The 22,434-nt window shown below is 44.3% G+C and overlaps 1 protein-coding gene across 6 annotated transcripts in view; it reads left to right on the forward strand.

The window, feature by feature from the left end:
* The window catches only part of CCAR1 (cell division cycle and apoptosis regulator 1), a 244,415-nt gene that overhangs the window by 188,774 nt on the left and 33,207 nt on the right, over nucleotides 1-22,434 (forward strand). Inside the window, exon 21 of one of the 6 annotated variants that reach the window (XM_029609167.1) lies at nucleotides 15,981-16,093. The exons of the other annotated variants lie outside the window; for them this stretch is intronic. Within the exon in view, the coding sequence (XP_029465027.1) occupies nucleotides 15,981-16,016 (36 nt within the window). The 3' untranslated portion in view covers nucleotides 16,017-16,093. Of the gene's footprint in view, nucleotides 1-15,980; nucleotides 16,094-22,434 lie in introns of those variants that run through there. 6 annotated transcript variants of the gene reach the window in all.

Raw genomic sequence — 22,434 nt, forward strand, 5'->3', positions numbered from 1 at the left:
TGCAGCCCTTCAGTATAACTATTGTCAAAGCAGAAAGAAAAGAGCAACAACGGTAACAGGATCAAGCAAGTAACTAGAAGGCTCAATAGAGCAACTCAATAACTTTTCAAGGAACTCTGTAATGATAAGAACTCTTGCATATATTTGGTTCACCACAACCAAAGCTTCTGGTGTAAACATTTGGTTGGTAAAAGAAAAATCAAGTACCAACATCTGAAAATCTGCAATAAAGAACTTCGAGTGGACCGTAGAAAAAGAGAGAAGAGGGGAGGGCATCTGGACTGATCCGTGGTACTACAGGAACGAAAATTAACAGGTAAGAACTAATTTTCCTTTCCCTGTACGTACCCGGATCAGTCCAGACCGTGGGATGCACCAAAGCTTCCCTAAACCAGGTGGGACTGAGACAGTCCCGCTCGAAGCACTTGCCTACCAAAAGAACCAAAGATTGGGGCTTGCACATCCAGACGGTAGTGTTGAGCAAAAGTATGCAGGGACGTCCAGGTAGCGGCCCTGCAAATTTCTTGCGGATAAACCAATTGATTCTCCGCCCAGGAAGTAGCTTGAGAATGCAGTGAATGGGCCTTTAGGCCCTCTGGAACCGGTCGGCCTTGACAAAGATAGGCCGAGGAAATGGCCTCCTTCAACCATCGAGCAATGGAAGCCTTAGAGGCCGGTTTGCCCCGATCCGGACCACTCCAGAGGACAAAAAGATGATCCGACAGCCGAAAAACATTTGTAACCTGAAGGTACCAAAGTAAGACTCGCTTAACATCAAGTCGGCGAAGGTCGCCCCCAGCGGTCCCCGCAACTTCCTCCGGAGAGAACGCCGGGAGCGCCACTGACTGGTTGACATGGAAGGCGGATACGACTTTCGGCAAGAAAGAAGGCACCGTTTTGAGAGAGACTCCGGAATTGGAAAACCGTAGAAAAGGTTCCTGACAAGACAACGCTTGGATCTCTGAGAGCCGCCGCGCGGAACAGATAAGACACAAGAAAGACCGCCTTGAGAGTGAGATCTTTCACCGTAGCCTGACGAAGGAGCTCGAACGGGGCAGTACAAAGAGCCCAAAGAACGAGATTGAGACTCCACGACGGCCAAGTGGAGTGAACGAGTGGCCTCAGGTGCTTGATGCCTTTCAAGAAACGAATCACGTCCGGATGAGACGCCACGGGATGGCAGTCGATTCTATAAAGAAGGACTCCGAAGGTGGACACTTGAATGCGTAAGGAACCAAAGGAGAGACCCTTGGAAAGACCCTTTTGGAGGAAAGAAAGATCCACCAAAATTGGAGCGGAGCGAGTCGAAAAACCCGATTCTGTACAGACGGACTCAAAAACCTTCCACGCACGCACATAAGTTAAGGACTGTTTGCGAGCCCACATAAGAGTGGAGATAACCTCCTCTCTATATAGCCCTTACGCCTCAGACGTTGCCGTTCAAAAGCCAGGCCGCTAGACAAAAGCAATCGGCCTGGTCAAAAAATATGGGCCCCTGTTAGAGCAGGCAAGGAAGATGGCCGAGACGAAGCGGCCCGTCCGTGGCCAGGTTGACGAGGTCCGCGAACTACGGTCTGCGGGGCCATTGGGGTGCTACCAGCACCACTGGCCCCAGATGAAGTTCTATTCTTCGGAGAACTTTTCCCACCAGAGGCCACGGAGGGAACACGTAAAGAAGAACGTCCGTGGGCCAGGGGAGAGCTAGAGCATCCACACCCTCCGAACAATGCTCCCTCCAGCGGCTGAAGAACCTGTTGGCCTTGGCATTGCGCAAGGTTGCCATGAGGTCCAGGTGAGGGGGGACCCCACCTGTCGACAATCAGATCCATGGCTTCGTTCGAGAGTTCCCACTCTCCCAGATCCAGAGACTGGCGACTGAGGAAGTCGGCCTGTACATTCTCCTTGCCCGTAATATGGGAGGCCGCCAGGGAGTCCAGATGATGCTCTGCCCAAGCAAAGAGACGGCCGGCTTCTAGGGCCACCAAATGACTGCGTGTGCCCCCCCTGGCAGTTGATATAAGCAACCGTGGTGGAGTTGTCAGATAGGACCCTCACCGCCTTGCCGCGGATTAAGGGTAGGAACTCCTGTAGCACCAGATGTACCGCTCGGGCTTCCAGCCAATTGATGTGCCACCGAGTCTGAGCTGGAGACCAAATCCCCTGTGAGGACTGGGACTGGCAGACTGCTCCCCAGCCGGAGAGACTGGCATCCGTGGTCACTACCATCCACTGTGGAGTCTGAAGAGGCATTCCCCAGATGAGATGAGGGAGCGAAAGCCTCCACTGCAAGGCTGCGATGGTAGAGACCGAAAGCGGGAGGACCATGTGGAACTGCTCCGACACCGGCTGCCAATGGGGATAGTAAAGCTCTCTGCAAAGGACGCATATGCACAAAAGCCCATGGGACGAGGTCGATGGTGGAGGCCATTGAGCCCAGAACTTGGAGATAGTCCCATGCTGTCGGGAGAGGGAGAGAGAGGAGGTTCCATATCTGATCGATCAGTTTGAGAGCTCAATCACGAGGCAGGGACACCTTGCCGACCCAATTATTGAAGCGGGCCCCCAGAAATTCCAATACTTGGGAAGGCTAGAGATTGCTTTTGGGAAAATTGACTATCCATCCCAGGGAAGAGAGGAGAGCTAGGACCCGATCCACCGCCTGCCTGCAGAGATTCACCGACTTGGCCCGCACGAGCCAGTCGTCCAGATAGGGGTGGACTAGGACCCCTCGGCGGAAGGCAGCCGCAACCACCACCATGACCTTGGTGAAAGTACATGGGGCGGTGGCGAGGCCGAACAGCAACGCTCGGAACTGAAAATCCCGTCTGAGGATGTGGAAGCGAAGATACTTTTGGTAATCGCGGTGGATCGGAATATGGAAGTAGGCCTCTGTCAGATCGAGAGAGGCAAGGAACTCGCCGGGATGAACTGCCGCGATAACTGCTCTCAGGGTTTCCATGCGAAAATATGGGATCTTGAGGGCCCGATTAACCCTCTTGAGGTCCAATATCGGACGGAAGGAACCAACCTTCTTGGGTTCAATGAAGTAAATAGAATACTGGCCAGTGCCGAGTTCCTGCTGCGGGACTGGAACAATGGCGCCTAGACTCTGGAGTCTGGACAGTGTTTGGTCCACCACCTCCCGCTTGAGACGGCTGCAAGGAAAGACAACGAAGAGGTCTGGTAGGTCTCGAGCAAAGTCTAAGACGTAACCATCTCGGACAATATTGAGAACCCACTGGTCCGACGTGATTTTGACCCATTCCTCGAAGAACAGGGAGAGATGACCTCCCAGACGGGGGACCGAGGAGTGGGTCGACCGAATTTCATTGTGAGGCGGGCACGCTGAGAGGCCCCCTCGCGAAAGGGCCTGCACCCATGAAAGGGCTGGGACCAAGATTGAGAGCGAGAAGAATAACCTCTAGAGGAGCCACCGCGTCCCCGAGGCATATATCGCTGTTGCCTCCGGAAACGAGGACGGGAGGGCATAAACGACCTAGATTGTTTCGGGCGGTCCTGAGGCAGCTTATGAACCTTGTTTTCCCCCAAAGAATTAATAAGCTGCTCAAGGTCCTCTCCAAAAAGCAACTTACCCTTGAAAGGCAAGGTGCCCAAGCGCGCCTTAGACGAGGGGTCCGCTGACCCAATTGAGCAACCAGACGAGCCGTCTGGCGGATACCGTCGAGACCATCGCTTTTGCCTGGATGCGAAGATCGTGTAGCGCATCTGCACCATACGCGATGACGGCTTCCAACCTTTCAGCCTGCTCCGCCTCTGCAGACAGGAGGCCCTGGGTGTCGAGCAATTGTTGAACCCACCTAAGACCTGCCCGCTGCATGAGACTGCTGCAGATCATCGCCCGGACCCCCAAAGCGAGAACCTCGAAGATACGTTTTAAAAGGGCTTCGAGCTTACGATCTTGTAGGTCCTTTAGGGCCGTGGCCCCCACTACTGGGATAGTAGTGTGTTTGGTGACCGCAGAAATAGAGGAGTCCACCGTGGGAATCTGCAGCATGTCCAAGCAATCCTCCGGGAGGGGGTAGAGCTTGTCCATGGCTCTTCCGACATGCAGTCCTGCTTCAGGTGCTTCCCATTCCCGGAGGAGTAACAGCTTATGCATAGGATGAAAAGGAAAGGCACTTGCCGGAGCCCTAAGCCCCGCCAGTACCAGGTCCATATTTTTGGGCAGAGAAGCCGTCAGTGTATCCGCAGGGGGCCCCTCAAGTCCCAGCTCCTGAAGGACAAATGGAATGAGGGGCTCCAATTCCTCCTTCTGAAACATGCGGAGGACTCTGGGGTCATCCCCCTCTAGGGGGGAAAGGGCTCCCGCCAAATCTACAGTGGGATCCGGGTCCGGGGTGACTCCAGGGACCACCCGCACCCTAACGGGCCCCCGTGGCTCCGGGATCGGGAGAACGGGCGACGGAGTCGGCCGTGGGAGTTTTGCCGGCAGGGGACCTGGGGAAGGGTCCTCCTCCTCCTCCTGCAAGCTGGCCAGATAAGATTTGTGCAGGAGAAGCACAAATTCTGATGAAAGTCGGGTCCTAGCTTTGCCAGGGGGGGGGGGGAGGGGGGTCAGGGACCACATCCTGGGGTAGCACGGGGCTTAAATCGGGGGGAAACTCTTAAAAACTCGGCTCCCCAGACCCTGGCAGCTCCGAATCGGGAGCTGCCGAAATCTCCAAGATGGCTGCCATTCCCGCGATTTGCCGACCCGGGAACGGCCTAGCCATGCGGGGAGGATTGCGTCCATGGGCTAAGTTTGGCTGCCCTGCCGAGGAGGGACCTTCCTCACCCGGCAGGCATGCTGAACAAAGCTCCTCGCGCGATAGGCGCGACGAGAGCTCACCACAGGCCAGGCAGGCACTTGGACGCGGCATCCCCACTGAAGGGGAGCCGCAATCTGAAGAAAAAAAACAGCTGATATGAGAAAAAAATGCTTTGAGAGCTGCCGGCAGGAGCGGAGGCAGAGGAATTAATCCTGCACGCTCCTATGTGTCTGGCTGCTGGCTGTGGCTTACAGGAAGCAAATATTTAATTAATCCCCTTTCTTTCAATTTCTTTTTATTTGTTTGTTTCTTTTTTTTTTTTTTTTTTTACAAATCTGAGAGAGAAAAGGTTGGAACTGAGGGGGGGAAAAAAAAAGAGAGGAGCAGCGCTGTCAAGGCAGCCAGAGAGGAGGGGGTGAGTGACTGGACCACCAGTATCGGTCCCCCACACCAAGGGAGCAATCTCGGACCTAGGCTATGCCCTGCACAAGGGGCAAAGCCCTCCAAGGTCCAGCAAGAGCCAGGAGACGGGACCATCTCCTGCCAAGGGAAAAAGACAGACTCCAAATAAGAAACAGTAAAGGATTTATTTATTTATGTATTTTAATTGAAAGAATCCTAAATAGAATACTACTTGTTTGATCCTCAGAGAAAAGAAAACCAAAGGCTGACTAGCCCAGATCAGGAGACCACAGGGTGAGCTGCCTGCATCTGCTGGAGACAGACAAATACTGAAGGGCTGCAGGGTAGGCTCTGTCCTGACATAGGATACCCTTTCAGTTTTGGTCTGTCTCCATCTGCTGGGCAGGAGGCTCCAACCCACAGTCTGGACTGATCTGGGTACGTACAGGGAAATTAATTTTGTCTGTCTCTCTTAAACACTGTTAGTTTACTCAGATGATAGATTCTCTCCAAATGCCTGCAAACTTTTTCTTCTTTATTTTTATTTAGGTGTTTTATACACCGTCATCCCAAAAGAACATACCGGTTTACAAAATCGGTATTCATATTCTTGGTTGACATTCGCATTCTGGTTCAACATTCATTCAGCATTGTAGCAAATACATATTCTACTACATAGTCATACATCTTCTAGGTCAACATGACTGTAAATACAAATTCTAATTCTTTTATCATTTCACATTACTTCATTTAGTGCATATTGTTCATTCTGCTATCATGATTTCTGTTAGTGGCAGAGTGGTTATCGGCTTATTGGTAATTTATGCTAAATCATATGCATTTCTAAAGAGCCATGTTTTTAGTTCACGTTTGAAACTCTTTCTTTCTGTTATCAGACGTATTGATTCTGGAAGAGAGTTCCACAGCTTGGGGCCTGCTATGGAAAGCATTCAGTCTCTTATTTGTGTTAGGTGTGTTTCCCGTGTTGTAGGCACCTTTAGAAGTCCTTTGTTTTGTGATCTTAGGGGTCTCTGTGGTGTGTATGTTTGAGTGTCACTGTAGTTAAACAAGGATTAATTTGATAATATTAAAAATTAGTTTATACTTTGTAATGAATTCTGTATTGTACAGAGGGGGTGATATGGTACAATTTCCTTGCCCCTAGTAAGAGTCTGGCGGAGGCATTTTGTAATAATTGTGGTTTTAGTAGTCCTGAGTAGGCCTAATAATAGTAATAGTAAGTTGCAGTAATCTGAGTTTGAGAATATTCGTTTTTGTAGAACAGTGCGGAAGTCTTGGGTTGTTAGTAATGGTTTCAGCTGATGTTATATTCTTAGCTTGGAGTATCCTGTTTTAATTAATTTGCTTATATGTTTTTTCATTGTTAAGTTCTCATCAAGCTGTATTTCTAGGGCCCGTACTTGATCTGAGGGAGTAAGATTAAAGATTCCTAGTACTAGGGATGGCAGTTTGATTATCATTTAATTTCTCCATAACCATACAATTTCACGGGGTTTTTTTGGGTTTAGTGTTAGTTTCAATTGAGAGAGTTTGTTGTAATGCCTTCATGTATGTTGACAGAGTCAATGCTGTTTTTTTCAAGTGTTTTGTTGAAGGGGATGTAGAATTGAATGTTGTCTGCATAAAGGAAGAAGTTGATTCCTAGATTTGCTAGTAGCGTACATAGAGATAGCAGATAAATGTTGAATACAATAGCTGAGAGAACTGAGCCCTGTGGGACACCAGTGTCGATTGGGAAGGTGTCAGAAATGTGATTGCCCAATTTGATTTGGAAAGTCTTATTTTCTAGGAAGGAAGAGAACCATTTGTTAACATTTCCGTCTTTTTCTATTTTTCTCAGTTGATGGCATAGTAGGGAATGGTCAACTGTGTCAAAGGCTGCTGTTAGATCAATATAGGATTCATTGTGGTCAAACCCTTGTAGTATTAAGATGATTAAGGAAATGAATAAGGTTTCTGTGGAGTGATTTTTCCTGAATCCGAATTGGTTTGGACATAGTATATTATTGTCTTCTAGATGGCTCTCTAATTGTGATAACATTGTTTTCTCTAGGATTTTAGCAATGAAAGGCAGGTTGGATATTGGTAGATAATTATCCCAATCATCAATTCTGCCTGTTTTATTTTTTATGATTGGTTTAATCACAGCTTGTTTATCCCTGGTGGGGACCCATCCTTCTGCTAGTGAGTGGATTATTATGGTTGTGGAGTGATTACGCTGTGTACTGATTTCAAGGTTCTTGCAGGAATTGGGTCCAGTGGGTGAATTGCAGTGCTTGAGTTTTGTAATGATTTGGTTTATTTTGAGTTTAGATACGGGGTTGAATGTGTTCCATTTTGCTTGCCCTGGTTTTTCTTTAGGTTCATTTGTTTGCAAGCGGGTGGAGAATGTGTTTTAATGCATTGATTTTATTTATCAGAGCAGTAGCATGTTCATTGCAGGAGTTCTTTGAAAATTCATAGTTTGATGTTGAGGATAAATGGGTCTTTAATTAGGTTTTTAACAGTTTCAAAGAGTAATTTGGAATTAAATATTAGACCATGAATCTGTTTTGTGTAGTGCTCTATTTTGCTTTATTTGCTCATGGTATTCTGTTAATAGTGATTTGTATGTTTCTAGGGATTCTGTAGATTGGCGTTTCCTCCATTGCTTTTCAATTTTTAGTGTGGCTTTAGTGTGGCTTTTAGTTCTTCACTTTATCAAGGTTTCTTTTCTTTAGCTGTATTTCCTTCATTGTGGAATGTATTTTTCTGGATTGGGCTTAGAGTATCAGCTATTTCATTAACTATTTTATCCCAGGCATCAAAAGATGGAAGCATTATCGTGATCAAAATCAGTTATTTTATTTTTAATTGTTTTTACATGTAATTTCGGTTCTATCTTTTTTCTGTAGGTGAAAGATTGATTAATATTTGAGATTGTTTGCTGTGTGTTGAGAAGGGTTATTTATGCCTTTATTAGTTCGTGATCAGACCAGGGTAATATGTTGTGTAACGAGTTGATTATGCAGTTATTCTGATTGGAGAAATTAAGTCCAAGGATATGTCTGCTTTACAAGCGGGGTGTTTTACAAATTGTGACCAACCCATTGCTTCCATAATATCTAGAAAGATTTCACATATTGTGGATTTAGGTTTGCTGTCTGCATGTGGGTTAAAGTCTCCAACGATTAGGGTTGATTCAGGAGCACGAATGCTTTAGTGAAATTTTCGATTATTGGTGAGCAGTCTTTTTGGAGTGTTCCTCCAAGTGGAGAATAGACCAAACCAATATTTATTGGTGTTAATTTTAGTATTGCCACTTCGTGGGGAGGTTTAATTTCAACTTTATAGGGTTTAAGTTCTTTTTTACAGATTATTAATAGACACCCACCTTTACGTTTGTGTCTGGGGAAATGATTTTGTAAAAGATATTGTAGTTGGGGTTATTAATTTGATTTAAGAGAACATTTTCATTGTCTTTTAGTCGTGTTTTGGTAATGCAGAAGATAATGGGATTTAGTTCCTCTAGCAGATCATTTATCAGTGGGATTTTCTTTGACAGCGATTGAACATTTAGTAAAAGGAGAGAGAACATTAGGCAGGAAGAAATTACAGGAGAGTTGTTGCTTATCTTGGGATAGATCAGGGTTTGCTCTTTGAATTTTGAGGCTCTCTGAAGATTTCCATGGCTTTCTCAACCTGAGATGATGTCAATGGTATGTGCTGGCTCCATTATATGATCAGTTTGAGGGCTGTATTCCAAATTTATTTCAGGCGTCACTTCAGACATGCACAAAGGGGCAAGCTCCTTTGTTGCGCTCTTTCATGCGCGTGCCAAGGGCACATGCCTGCTAACACAAGTGCCTCTGGCGTTACAGCCGCTCCTAAGAGGATGCCGATGATGGTGGTGGTGGGCGGGCTTCGGTCAGTGGGTGAGAGGAACCGTCCTCTTGGCACCGGCTTCCCTCTGTGCCCATTCCTCGTTCCATCAGAGGGGATGGGCGGCTTCAGAACACTCTCTGAGCTGTCCTCCCTGGTGGCGGTTATTGTGGTCGCCATGACCCGGCAGGCCACTCTCATCTTTTGCGGCATTGCAGCCACTCCTAATAGGTCACCAGTGATGGTGGTGGTGGGTGGGCTTCGGTGGGTGAGTCAGGGGAGGGGACCGTCCTTTTGGTGCCATCTTCCCGCTGTGCCCCCTTTCCTTATTCCATCGGGGGAAGAGCAGCTTCAGTGCGCTCTCTGCACTGTCCCTCCAGTGCCAGTTGCAGTCGCTGCAACCTGGTCGCTGCCTTTCTGAGGCACCGTGGATGTCCTCCAGTTATATACTAGTTCACATCTGGCTGCCACCTTGATTTCTTGCAAAAGTGATATCTGAACTTAGGATCTTGTGTCATTCTTATTCCTGTTACATCATACATTAAGTCTAATATAGTGTCCCAGTATACCAGTACCTCTGAACACTTGCACCAAATATGTAGAAATGTACCCTTTGCACCACATTGCCTCCAACGTTTATCCTCTGCTTCTATATATAGCTTATGCAATCGAGCTGGAGTCGAGTACCAGTCATATAATACTTTATAGCTATTCTCCATTAATAGGGCCAAAATAGAACTCTTTCCCATATTCTGGAAGCAACAATCCCAAGACTTATTGTCCAGTATCTGCCCCAGGTCATGCTCCTATGTCAACTGATATTTTGGTTTATTTTTAAATTCAGCATTAAGGATCATATCAGCAGAGTCACAGAACCTTTCAAATAGTGTTTTTCCTTTTGATAAGTCCCTCTCTACCTCTGTTTCATATAATGTAAATTACCGGAAGAAAGAGTCTAAATTGCAGAATGTGCTAATGGATTACCATATAATTCAAGCATTCAAGACACGTTTTTAGAATTTCTTGATAGATAACATCGGTGACATCAAACATTAGTACAGTGAATGTTGGTGAAACAAAATTCAAATGAAATTATTAAAGGACCATTATAACACCCCCCACACTGGTGGACTAAGTTTCACCTATCTGGTGGGTCATATATAATTATCAGTCCACAATCACATTCACTTGTTTTTTTAAGTTCAAATGTTTGAATTACGCAAATAAAACCAACACTTTCCTTAAGTGGTTCTTGGATCCAACTGCTGTAGACAACCTGACATAACGTTATGTTTTGAGGCTCGGCAGCTCTGCATCAGGGGTTCAGCGATGCCATGATGTCACACATTAACTAAGTAAAAGGAATAACAAAGTTAGTACTTAAACTCAATGGTAAAGACAAAAAGTTTAAATAATACAAGGCTTACAGAAGCTTTCATTAGTGATGTGTACAGGCTCAAGCATTGTGTATCGCCGCTAACAGAGGCTCTTTAAATATGTTGTGCCTGTGCATGCCTAGGTAAATGCAGCCACGCTCATGACATACATACTTTGTCATTGTTGGCTGTCGCCAATCAAAGAAGCAAATGTCAAGGTAGTAACATGAAAATTCTATTTAGAGACAGGCGCTCCATTCTACATCAACAATCAGTCCCTTCGGAAAGACAGTATCCATATGAAAAATCCAATATTTTTCCCGGCCAAAGTCAATTTTTTAATGCAGATTAAAGTCACTGCTATGGGTGCCTCTATGGCTTCCGACATCGCCAATATTTATGTGGCTGCTTTTGAGTCAACACACATCAATGCCAGCACATGGGATGATTATCTTGTCTATTGGAAACATTACATTGATGACGTTTTTGTCATGTGGAGGGGTTCTATTGAATCACTGCTCCATTAAATTCTTGTAATACCAACTTGAAGTTTTCTTTAAATTATTCCATAGACCAGATCGCTTTCCTCAATCATGAAATCTGGCTGCTCTCTTTGAAGACTACCTTGTATAGAAAGCCCCATTAAAGAAACAACTTTCTTGCATATCAGTTTACATCTTCCAGTCGGGCAGTTCCTCCATCTTTGGATAACTTGCTCTGATGTGCATGAGTACAAATGTCAGGCTACAATTATGGCAACAAGATTTGTCCAAAGAGGCTGTCTAGGAGTCATCTTTACACAAACCTGTCATAGGATTGTCTTTAATAATCAGGACCTTTTACTGACCCCCCCACCATCAAGGAAAGCATGGATCAACAAACCTGTGACCTCACATAGTCATCATTGTCGGTGAAGATATGCCAGGTTATTTGCCAGCATTGGCCTATTTTGGATGCTTTTGCTAACACACTGCCTCCTGTATGTTTTGCTTTTTCCTGAGGTCAAAACATTCGTGATGGGTAATGTCAGCCTGCTTTCCTAACGATGAGTCGCTATGTGTGACCAATGCCCCTGAAGCATGTGTACAATGTACCATTTTTAATATGCAACTTTCTAGCCATATCACCTCCCCTGATGGTAAGGTGATCTTGGCCCTCTTAATGTCCACATGTAAGTTTGGCTTTGTAGTGTATCTATTACAGTGTCCCTGTGGCATGAATAACATTGGCAAGACTACAGGATCACTTTGTATATGTCTTCTGGAACACAAAAGTTGCCTAAGAACTTTAAAGATTAATGCCCCTATTGTGTCATATTTTCTGGAGAAAGCATATACATTTGAAGACATCTGATGGGCCATCTTGGACATTGAAAATGACTTGGGGAGGGGTGTAATCGGGCAAAAATTTTAGAAGATGGGAACAATATTGGATTTTTCATATGGATACTGTCTTTCCAAAGGGACTGAATGCTGATGTAGAATGGAGCACCTGTCTCTAAATAGATTTTTCATGTTGCTGCCTTGACATTTGCTTCTTTGATTGGTAGCAGCTGTCAGTAACTGAGCATGTAAGTCATGAGCGTCGCTGCATTTACCTAGGCATGCACAGCTGCGACATATTTAAAGAGCTTCTGTTAACTGCGATACGCAACACTTGAGCCTGTGCCGCGTACACTTCACTAATAAAAGATTCTGTAAGCCTTGCATTATCTAAGAACATAAGAAAATGCCATACTGGGTCAGACCAAGGGTCCATCAAGCCCAGCATCCTGTTTCCAACAGTGGCCAATCCAGGCCATAAGAACCTGGCAAATACCCAAAAGCTAAGTCTATTCCATGTTACCATTGCTAATGGAAGTGGCTATTCTCTAAGCGAACTTAATAGCAGGAAATGGACTTCTCCTCCAAGAACTTATCCAATCCTTTTTTAAACACAGCTATACTAACTGCACTAACCACATCTTCTGGCAACAAATTCCAGAGTTTAATTGTGCGTTGAGTGAAAAGGAACTTTCTCCGATTAGTTTTAAATGTGCCCCATGTTAACTTCATGGAGTGCCCCCTAGTCTTTCTACTATCCGAAAGAGTAAATAACCGATTCACATCTACCCGTTCTAGACCTCTCATGATTTTAAACATCTCTATCATATCCCCCCTCAGTCGTCTCTTCTCCAAGCTGAAAAGTCCTAACCTCTTTAGTCTTTCCTCATAGGGGAGCTGTTCCATTCCCCTTATCATTTTGGTAGCCCTTCTCTGTACCTTCTCCATCGCAATTATATCTTTTTTGAGATGCGGCGTCCAGAATTGTACACAGTATTCAAGTTGCGGTCTCACCATGGAGCGATACAGAGGCATTATGGCATTTTCCGTTTTATTCACCATTCCCTTTCTAATAATTCCCAACATTCTGTTTGCTTTTTTGACTGCCGCAGCACACTGAACCGACGATTTCAATGTGTTATCCACTATGACACCTAGATCTCTTTCTTGGGTTGTAGCACCTAATATGGAACCCAACATTGTGTAATTATAGCATGGGTTATTTTTCCCTATATGCATCACCTTGCACTTAACCACATTAAATTTCATCTGCCATTTGGATGCCCAATTTTCCAGTCTCACAAGGTCTTCCTGCAATTTATCACAATCTGCTTGTGTCATCCGCAAATTTGATTATCTCACTCGTCGTATTTCTTTCCAGATCATTTACAAATATATTGAAAAGTAAGGGTCCCAAAACAGATCCCTGAGGCACTCCACTGTCCACTCCCTTCCACTGAGAAAATTGTCCATTTAATCCTACTCTCTGTTTCCTGTCTTTTAGCCAGTTTGCAATCCACGAAAGGACATCGCCACCTATCCCATTACTTTTTAATTTTCCTAGAAGCCTCTCATGAGGAACTTTGTCAAACGCCTTCTGAAAATCCAAGTATACTATATCTTGGATTTATCCACATGTTTATCCACATGTTTATTAACGCCTTCAAAAAAGTGAAGCAGATTTGTGAGGTGAGACTTGCCCTGGGTAAAGCAATGCTGACTTTGTTCCATTAAACCATGTCTTTCTATATGTTCTGTGATTTTGATGTTTAGAACAATTTTCACTATTTTTCCTGGCACTGAAGTCAGGCTATAACTAGTCTGTAGTTTCCAGGATCGCCCCTGGAGCCCTTTTTAAATATTGGGGTTACATTTGCTATCCTCCAGTCTTCAGGTACAATGGATGATTCTAATGATAGGTTGCAAATTGTTACTAAAAGGTCTGAAATTTCATTTTTTAGTTCCTTCAGAACTCTGGGGTGTATACCATCCGCTCCCGGTGATTTACTACTCTTCAGTTTGTCAGTCAGGCCTACCACATCTTCTAGGTTCACCGTGATTTGATTCAGTCCATCTGAATCATTACCCATGAAAACCTTCTCCATTACAGGTACCTCCCCAACATCCTCTTCAGTAAACACCAAAGTAAAGAAATCATTTAATCTTTCCGCGATGGCCTTATCTTCTCTAAGTGCCCCTTTAACCCCTTGATCATCTAACGGTCCAACTGACTCCCTCATAGGCTTTCTGCTTTGGATATATTTCAAAAAGTTTTTACTGTGAGTTTTTGCCTCTACAGCCAACTTCTTTGCAAATTCTCTCTTAGCCTGTCTTATCAATGTCTTACATTTAACTTGCCAGCGTTTATGCTTTATCCTATTTTCTTCTGTTGGATCCTTCTTCCAATGTTTGAATGAAGATCTTTTGGCTAAAATAGCTTCTTTCACCTCCCCTTTTAACCATGCCAGTAATCGTTTTGCCTTCTTTCCACCTTTCTTAATGTGTGGAATACATCTGGAGTGTGCTTCTAGAATGGTATTTTTTAACAATGACCATGCCTCTTGGACATTTTTTACTTTTGTTGCTGCTCCTTTCAGTTTTTTTCTAACAATTTTTCTCATTTTATCAAAGTTTCCCTTTTGAAAGTTTTGCATGAGAGCCTTGGATTTGCACACTGTTCCTCTTCCAGTCATTAAATCAAATTTGATCATATTATGATCACTATTGCCAAGCGGCCCCACCACCTTTACCTCTCTCACCAAGTCCTGTTCTCCACTGAGAATTAGATCTAAAATTGATCCCTCTCTCATCGGTTCCTGAACTAATTGCTCCATAAAGCTATCATTTATTCCATCCAGGAACGTTATCTCTCTAGCGTTTCCTGATGATACATTTACCCAGTCAATATTGGGGTAATTGAAGTCTCCCATTATTACTGCACTACCAATTTGGTTAGCTTCCCTAATTTCTCTTAGCATTTCACTGTCCGTCTCACCATCTTGACCAGGTGGACGGTAGTATACCCCTATCACTATAGTCTTCCCCGACTCACAAGGGATTTCTACCCATAAAGATTCAATTTTGTATTTAGTCTCATGCAGGATATTTATCCTGTTGGACTCTATGCCATCCCGGACATAAAGCGCCACACCTCCTCCCGAGTGCTCCTCTCTGTCATTGCGATATATTTTGTACCCCGGTATAGCACTGTCCCATTGGTTATCCTCTTTCCACCATGTCTCTGAGATGCCAATTAAGTCTGTCATCATTCACTGCTATACATTCTAATTCTTCCATCTTACTTCTTAGACTTCTGGCATTAGCATACAAACATTTCAAAGTTTGTTTTTGTTTGTATGTTCATTCTGCTTTTTAATTGATAGGGATAAGTTAGAATTTTTTAGCTCAGGTGAGTTTTTAGTTACAGGCACTTGGACTATTTTTCTAATTATTGGAACCTCACTGTCGGGATGCCCTAATTCTAATGCATCATTAGTATCCTTTGAAGATACCTCTCTCCGAACCATGCGCTGCTGAGCGACTGTCGGCTTTCCCCTTTGTACTAGTTTAAAAGCTGCTCTATCTCCTTTTTAAAGGTTAGCAGCAGCAGTCTGGTTCCACCCTGGTTAAGGTGGAGCCCATCCCTTCGGAAGAGACTCCCCCCTTCCCCAAAAGGTTCCCCAGTTCCTTACAAAACTGAATCCGTCTTCCTTGCACCATCGTCTCATCCACGCATTGAGACTCCGGAGCTCTGCCTGCCTCTGGTGACCTGCGCATGGAACAGGGAGCATTTCAGAGAATGCTACCCTGGAGGTTCTGGATTTAAGCTTTCTACCTAAGAGCCTAAATTTGGCTTCCAGAACCTCCCTCCCACATTTTCCTATGTCGTTGGTGCCCACATGTACCACGACAGCCGGTTCCTCCCCAACACTGTCTAAAATCCTATCTATGACGACCGACCTAACCTTTCCCTTCTGGGCAGTAGGCCTTGGGGAGATATCCTCAGTGCGAAAGGACAATGCATCACCTGGAGAGCAGGTCCTTGCTACAGGATCCTTTCCTGCTGCACCCGGTTGGTGCTCTCCCATCATGAGACCTTCTTCCTCCAAGGCAGCAACAGGGCTGCCAGTCTGAAGTTGGGACTTGACTACTATGTCCCTGAAGGTCTAAACTGTTTGTCTTTACGATTGGGTTTCTTAAGTACTAACTTTGTTATTCCTTTTACTTAGTTAATGTATGACATCGTGGCATTGCTGAACCCCTGATGCAGAGCTGCCGTGCCTCGAAACGTAACGTTATGTCAGGTTGTCTACAGCATTTGGATCCAAGAACCACTTAAGGAAAGTGCTGGTTTTATTTGCATAATTCAAAAATTTGAACTTAAAAAAAAAAAGACTGTGATTGTGGGCCAATGATTATATATGACCCACCAGATAGGTGAAACTGAGTCCACCAATGTGGATTTTATGATGGTCCATCAACATTCACTGTACTAACTTTTGATGTCATTGATATTATCTAGCAAGAAATTCTAAAAACGTGTCTTGAATGCTTGATGCTTGATATAATTCATATAATGTTGTACCTGCAAATAGTAATATTTATCTGCACTTGGTAAGGAAAATGTACTTTAGACTGATTCAAACAATTTCATCTCTTTACCCTCCCACATCTGTTCTGATCTGGTACAACCCTTCTCCTTCCATCTAGCAAAGGCAATAGTGTTATTACCCGGATCAAATTCCATATTAAAATGAAAGGATGTGAGAAGAAAATATTTCTTTTTTCCAATTATTACTGATTTACATTTGTTCCAGATACCCAGTGTCAACCCAGACATGGGTGGTACCACTGCTGGTAGATATCGTGCCTTTTTTTGTATCCAAGGTATCCCATCCAGTATAGCTCCTCTCATCTTATTTGTTTCCAGTTGTACCCATCTTTTAATCTCCTTTCTCTTGTGCCACAGTTCAGCTTCCACATAGTTTCCATTGGAGGCATGATACTCCCAATCCTCTCCTCTTCACCTGGTGCATAACTCCCCCTGCCACTCTAGGTGGCTTTCTTTTCCAGATTAATCTAAACAATTTTTTCTGCCATAATGTGAGAGATTCCTCCAAGATACTTATGGGACGCGTTTGAAAAAGATAATTGAATCTCTGCAGAATATTTATTGTAATGATTGCTATTCTGTCAAACCATGAAAATTCACCCCTGTCTCAGCTTTGCAAATCGTGTTCATTTCTTATCAACATCCCCATACAATTCAGTGAAAATAATTGATCCAGCTGCACTCCAATTCATTCCCCAAAATAATTCACCCCCTCCTTTACTATCTTAAATGGGAACTTACTTAAAATCTCTGCCATGTGGGGTTCTGGGACTGAGATGTTCAGTATTTCCAACTTGTCTCATTTATTTTATAACCCGATACCTTGCCAAATTTCTCTATTTCTAATAAAACATTTAGTGAAGTCTCTGGATAGACTATTCTGAAGAGAATATTGTCAGCAAGTAGTGATAATTTGTATGCAGATACCCTGAATCTCTGATAAGCGTCTGAGCTGCTCTGCTAAAGGTTCTAAATACATAGGAGGTAATTTTCAAAGGACTTACCTGCATAAATGCAACTACTATCGTAATTTTCAAAAGCCATTTACTCGAGTAAAGTGCACTTAAACAGGCAAATCCTATGGACAATTCAATGGCACATATTATAGTAATGTCCAAAAGCCCACTTGAATAAAACCCAGTTTTGTGCATGTAAATGCTTTTTAAAATCAGGCCCATAATGAATAAAAGGTGGGGGGGGGGGGGGGGATAGAGGACACCCTGCCTCATTCCCCTACATACTGGAAAGGTAGCTGAATAATTCCCTTTGATTTTGATACAGGCTGTAAGTCCTGCATATAGTTTCATAAGCCAGGTTGAAAAATTCTCTCCCAAGCCCATTTTACCTATCACCATGAACAAAAAGTCCCAGTGAACCATATCAAATGCTTTTTCAGTGTCAATCGTTAGAAGAGCTGATGGTATTTTCCTGTACTGAGCCCACCACACTAAATTTTCTGATGGGGATCTCATGTGACGGATTCCAGCTCTGCAAATTTCTGCAATAGGACTAGGCTATTTTCCCCCCTTTGTTTGGTTTTTTTTTTTTTTGTTTTGTTTTTTTAACATAAGTTGCTCTTGAAACGATTTTTCCCTGTGCCTCGGCTTGCAGACATTCCCAAGCTGTAACAAAAGGTACCTCCCCATTATCATTGTCATGTAGATACTGCTGCAGCTCTGGTTTCAACTGTTCCCAACATTTCTGATCCCCCAATATGCTCTCTTTAAGCTTCCAGAAACTGCTTCTGGCATAACCCCTACAGAGATACCCATATGGGAGAGTCATCCGACTAAGTGATTGATTCAATTTCTGCCTCTCTCACCTGGTGGCATCATTGTTTTATCTATTTGAAAATAATTCTGGAGTAAATGTTGCGCTCTTCAGAATAGAATGTATAATTGTGCTCAGAGAGATGATATACCCTCTAAACATCAATTAGCCCCCAATCAACCATCAGAGATTTCAAACGAGATCTATGCCTTTTTCATAGGAGAGTTCCCTCCCCCAGAATTGTCTAAATATGGATATCATGTTATATTGAAGTCCCCCCCCCCACCTCCAATGATAAAATGGCCTTTAGCCCAACTTCCAGGAGCCTTGTCAACCAAATGAAGAAATTCTCCGCTGAGTTAGGTGCAAAGATATTAACTAAAGTGAATAATTGTTTATGCATTGTCATCTTTATAATCATATATCAACCTTCAGCATCTCTTATAACTGACTGCACTTCCACAATTAGATGTTTTGCAAATAGCATTCCCATTCTGCCATACTTATTTTTTGCATTGGTCGAAGCAAAACATTGCTGGGGAAACTGCTTGGAAAATAATAATCACCCAAGTCTTTTTTTTTTTATCCCCTCCAGATGTGTTTCTTTGTAGAAAAAATGATCAGCAATCATGTGCATAGCTTCCTTAACCAATGATTTTCTCTTGAGGCGTGTTTAGCCCTTTTACGTTTAAAGATACTATTTTAAGTTTAGACATTTAATCTCCACAAATATAGAATTTCCTGCAAACTGCCACCCCGTTCCCAACCAGCAAACATGGGTCAACCCCCAGAAGTCCTAGGTATGACCACTACAGTAGCATACTTTCCAAAGACATTTATTGAGATCCCCCCCCTAACCCTCCCCTCCCACTCTTTTCCACCAGATTCGCCTCCCTGAGGAATGATGTCATCTCCTCCAGATGCCCCCCTCACCCACACCCAGCACCTTCTAAAGCAATTGTAAATAAGTTACTTAAAGATCTCCAATCTTTTCCATAAAGAAGCTAATGCTGGGATGCTGTCTTGTCAAACTGTAAATTTCCAATTACGAAACCAACTTTTTAAACCAAAGCATCTGCTCTTCCACGCTCAAAGAATCTGTATTCAAAAAATATTTTTAAAAGGGATCTTTCTGCTTTTCTCTTCAATCCACTGCTTTTCTAGATCAGTGGTTCTCAACCTTTTTTCTATCATGAAACTCCTGACAGATGATGCTCACGTGCGTGACACATTGCACACTACATTTAACAGCTATACTAAAAAAAAAAAATCCTAGATATTTTATTGTTGAAAATGATGCAGGAGAAAGCATACTCTTTAATTTCAATAACTGCTTATAAAATATCATTATTAAATATTTTTTTCACAAACATTTTTTAATCTTTGCTTACTGCATCAGTGAGAAATCTGGGTCTGATATGTATATGCAGCACACAGTTTTTCGATACAGACAAACTTTCATGCATTTCACTGTCAACCTCAGAAAGTTCTGAGCTCTTTTGGAGTTTATACAGAGCAGAATTGGGAAATTTCCCCTTTCAGCTCACCATACAAAAAATATATTCAAATTCTGATATCCCTTCAGTAATAGATAGTACTTCAAAATCCCTTCCCTGTCAGCCACTTTGTGAAATAACATGAAAATCTGCTAAAAAGACATTTAGAAATTATATAGCATACCAGCCATACCATAAGAGCACTAACCCCCAGGTCTTGAACAGCAACAACCTTACCTTATATCGCAATGACAGAGAGGAGCACTCGGGAGGAGGTGTGGCGCTTTATGTCCGGGATGGCATAGAGTCCAACAGGATAAACATCCTGCATGAGACTAAATACAAAATTGAATCTTTATGAGTAGAAATCCCTTGTGTGTCGGGGAAGACTATAGTGATAGGGGTATACTACCGTCCACCTGGTCAAGATGGTGAGACGGACAGTGAAATGCTAAGAGAAATTAGGGAAGCTAACCAAATGTTACCTGCAAGCGAAGTTCCCGACGCTGACCTCCCTCTCAGCGCAGCGCGCGCGTGAATCGGGGCAAGACCACGCCCCCTTTTGATGTCAGACGCCGGCGGAAGCAAGGTTCAGTGTGGGAAGGAGGCTCTATTTAAAGAGAGCTCCTTCACTTCTTCGCTGCTTCGGCCACTAGTAGTGTTGGGAAAGTTTGTCTGTCGGTTGTTCCTGCCTGCCCTGATCCGGACTGCCTTGACTACGCTGCCTGCTGCCTGCCCTGATCCGGACTGCCTTGACTATGCTGCCTGCTGCCAGCCCTGACCCGGACTGCCTTGACTATGTTGTCTGCTGCCTGTCTTGGACTACTGTCTGTGTTCTGTTCTACCTTGAACTACTAGAACCTCGAGGCAAGGTAAGCGATCATTCGTCGTGGTTCCACACCTACCCATAACAGTTGGCCGAAGCCATGGAACCAGTCGATTTGACCGCACGTCAGGCCATTCCAGGCTTAGCCTCCCAGTTACAGCAACATCAGGGGGTCCTCGATCAAGTAACTGGAGTATTAGACCGATTAGTAGCTCGTATGGATGCTATTGCTCAGGCACCTACAGCTTCAGCGGCGCCCAGCAACGCTGGTTCAAACCCTATACGCCTGCCACCGCCACCCCGATTTAACGGAACTCCAGCACAATGTCGGGGCTTCATTAACCAGTGTCGAATGCACTTCGCACTTCAGCCATCTTCGTTTCCATCAGATAAGACAAAGGTGACCTTCATTCTGTCACTTTTGGAAGGTCCAGCCCTGGCTTGGGCTTCGCCTTTATGGGAAAGAGATGATTCCATTCTGAACAATCTAGATCGATTTCTGAAGGAGTTTCGTCTCATCTTCGATGAACCAGGACTGTCCACTTCTGCAGCTAATGATTTATTACAAATTAAACAAGGATCTTGATCCGTAGGAGAGTATGCCATTCAATTCCGGACCTTGGCGGCCGAACTTGCTTGGGGGGAAGATAGTCTCACCGCCATCTTCCGACACGGACTGTCTGAGAATATAAAGGATGAATTGGCCAGGAGAGATCCCCCAGAATCTTTGGAAGAACTAATTCGTTTAGCCATTTGTCTGGACTTACGTTTCCAAGAAAGAGCCCGAGAACGCTCTGCCACCCGCAGGACATATCGTCTGGCCCCAACCTTTCAACTGTTACGGGTAGGTGTGGAACCACGACGACTGATCGCTTACCTTGCCTCGAGGTTCTAGTAGTTCAAGGTAGAACAGCCCACATACAGTAGTCCAAGACAGGCAGCAGACAACGTAGTCAAGGCAGTCCGGGTCAGGGCTGGCAGCAGGCAGCGTAGTCAAGGCAGTCCGGATCAGGGCAGGCACGTAGTCAAGGCAGTTCGGATCAGGGCAGGCAGCGTAGTCAAGGCAGTCCGGATTAGGGCAAGCAGCAGGCAGCGTAGTCAAGGCAGTCCGGATCAGGGCAAGCAGCAGGCAGCGTAGTCAAGGCAGTCCGGATCAGGGCAGGCTGCAGGCAGGAACAACCGGCAGACAAACTTTCCCAACACTACTAGTGGCCGAAGAAGCGAAGGAGCTCTCTTTAAATAGAGCCTCCTTCCCGCGCTGAACCTCGCTTCCACCAGCGTCTGACATCAAAAGGGGGCGTGGTCTTGCCCCGATTTGCGCGCGCCGCGCTGAGAGGGAGGTCAGCATCGGGAACCTCGCTTGCAGGTAACACCCAATTGGTAGTGCGGTAATAATGGGAGTCTTCAATTACCCCAATATTGACTGGGTAAATGTATCATCGGGACACGCTAGAGAGATAACGTTCCTGGATGGAATAAATGATAGCTTTATGGAGCAATTGGTTCAGGAACCGATGAGAGAGGGATCAATTTTAGATCTAATTCTCAGTGGAGCACAGGACTTGGTGAGAGAGGTAACAGTGGTGGGGCCGCTTGGCAATAGTGATCATAATATGATCAAATTTGATTTAATGACTGGAAGAGGAACAGTGTGCAAATCCACGGCTCTTGTGCTAAACTTTCAAAAGGGAAACTTTGATAAAATGAGAAAAATTGTTAGAAAAAAACTGAAAGGAGCAGCTACAAAAGTAAAAAATGTCCAAGAGGCGTAGTCATTGTTAAAAAATACCATTCTAGAAGCACAGTCCAGATGTATTCCACACATTAAGAAAGGTGGAAAGAAGGCAAAACGATTGCCGGCATGGTTAAAAGGGGAGGTGAAAGAAGCTATTTTAGCCAAAAGATCTTCATTCAAAAATTGGAAGAAGGATCCAACAGAAGAAAATAGGATAAAGCATAAACGTTGGCAAGTTAAATGT

This window comes from Rhinatrema bivittatum, chromosome 7, assembly GCF_901001135.1.
Source record: "Rhinatrema bivittatum chromosome 7, aRhiBiv1.1, whole genome shotgun sequence".
Lineage (NCBI taxonomy): Eukaryota > Metazoa > Chordata > Amphibia > Gymnophiona > Rhinatrematidae > Rhinatrema > Rhinatrema bivittatum.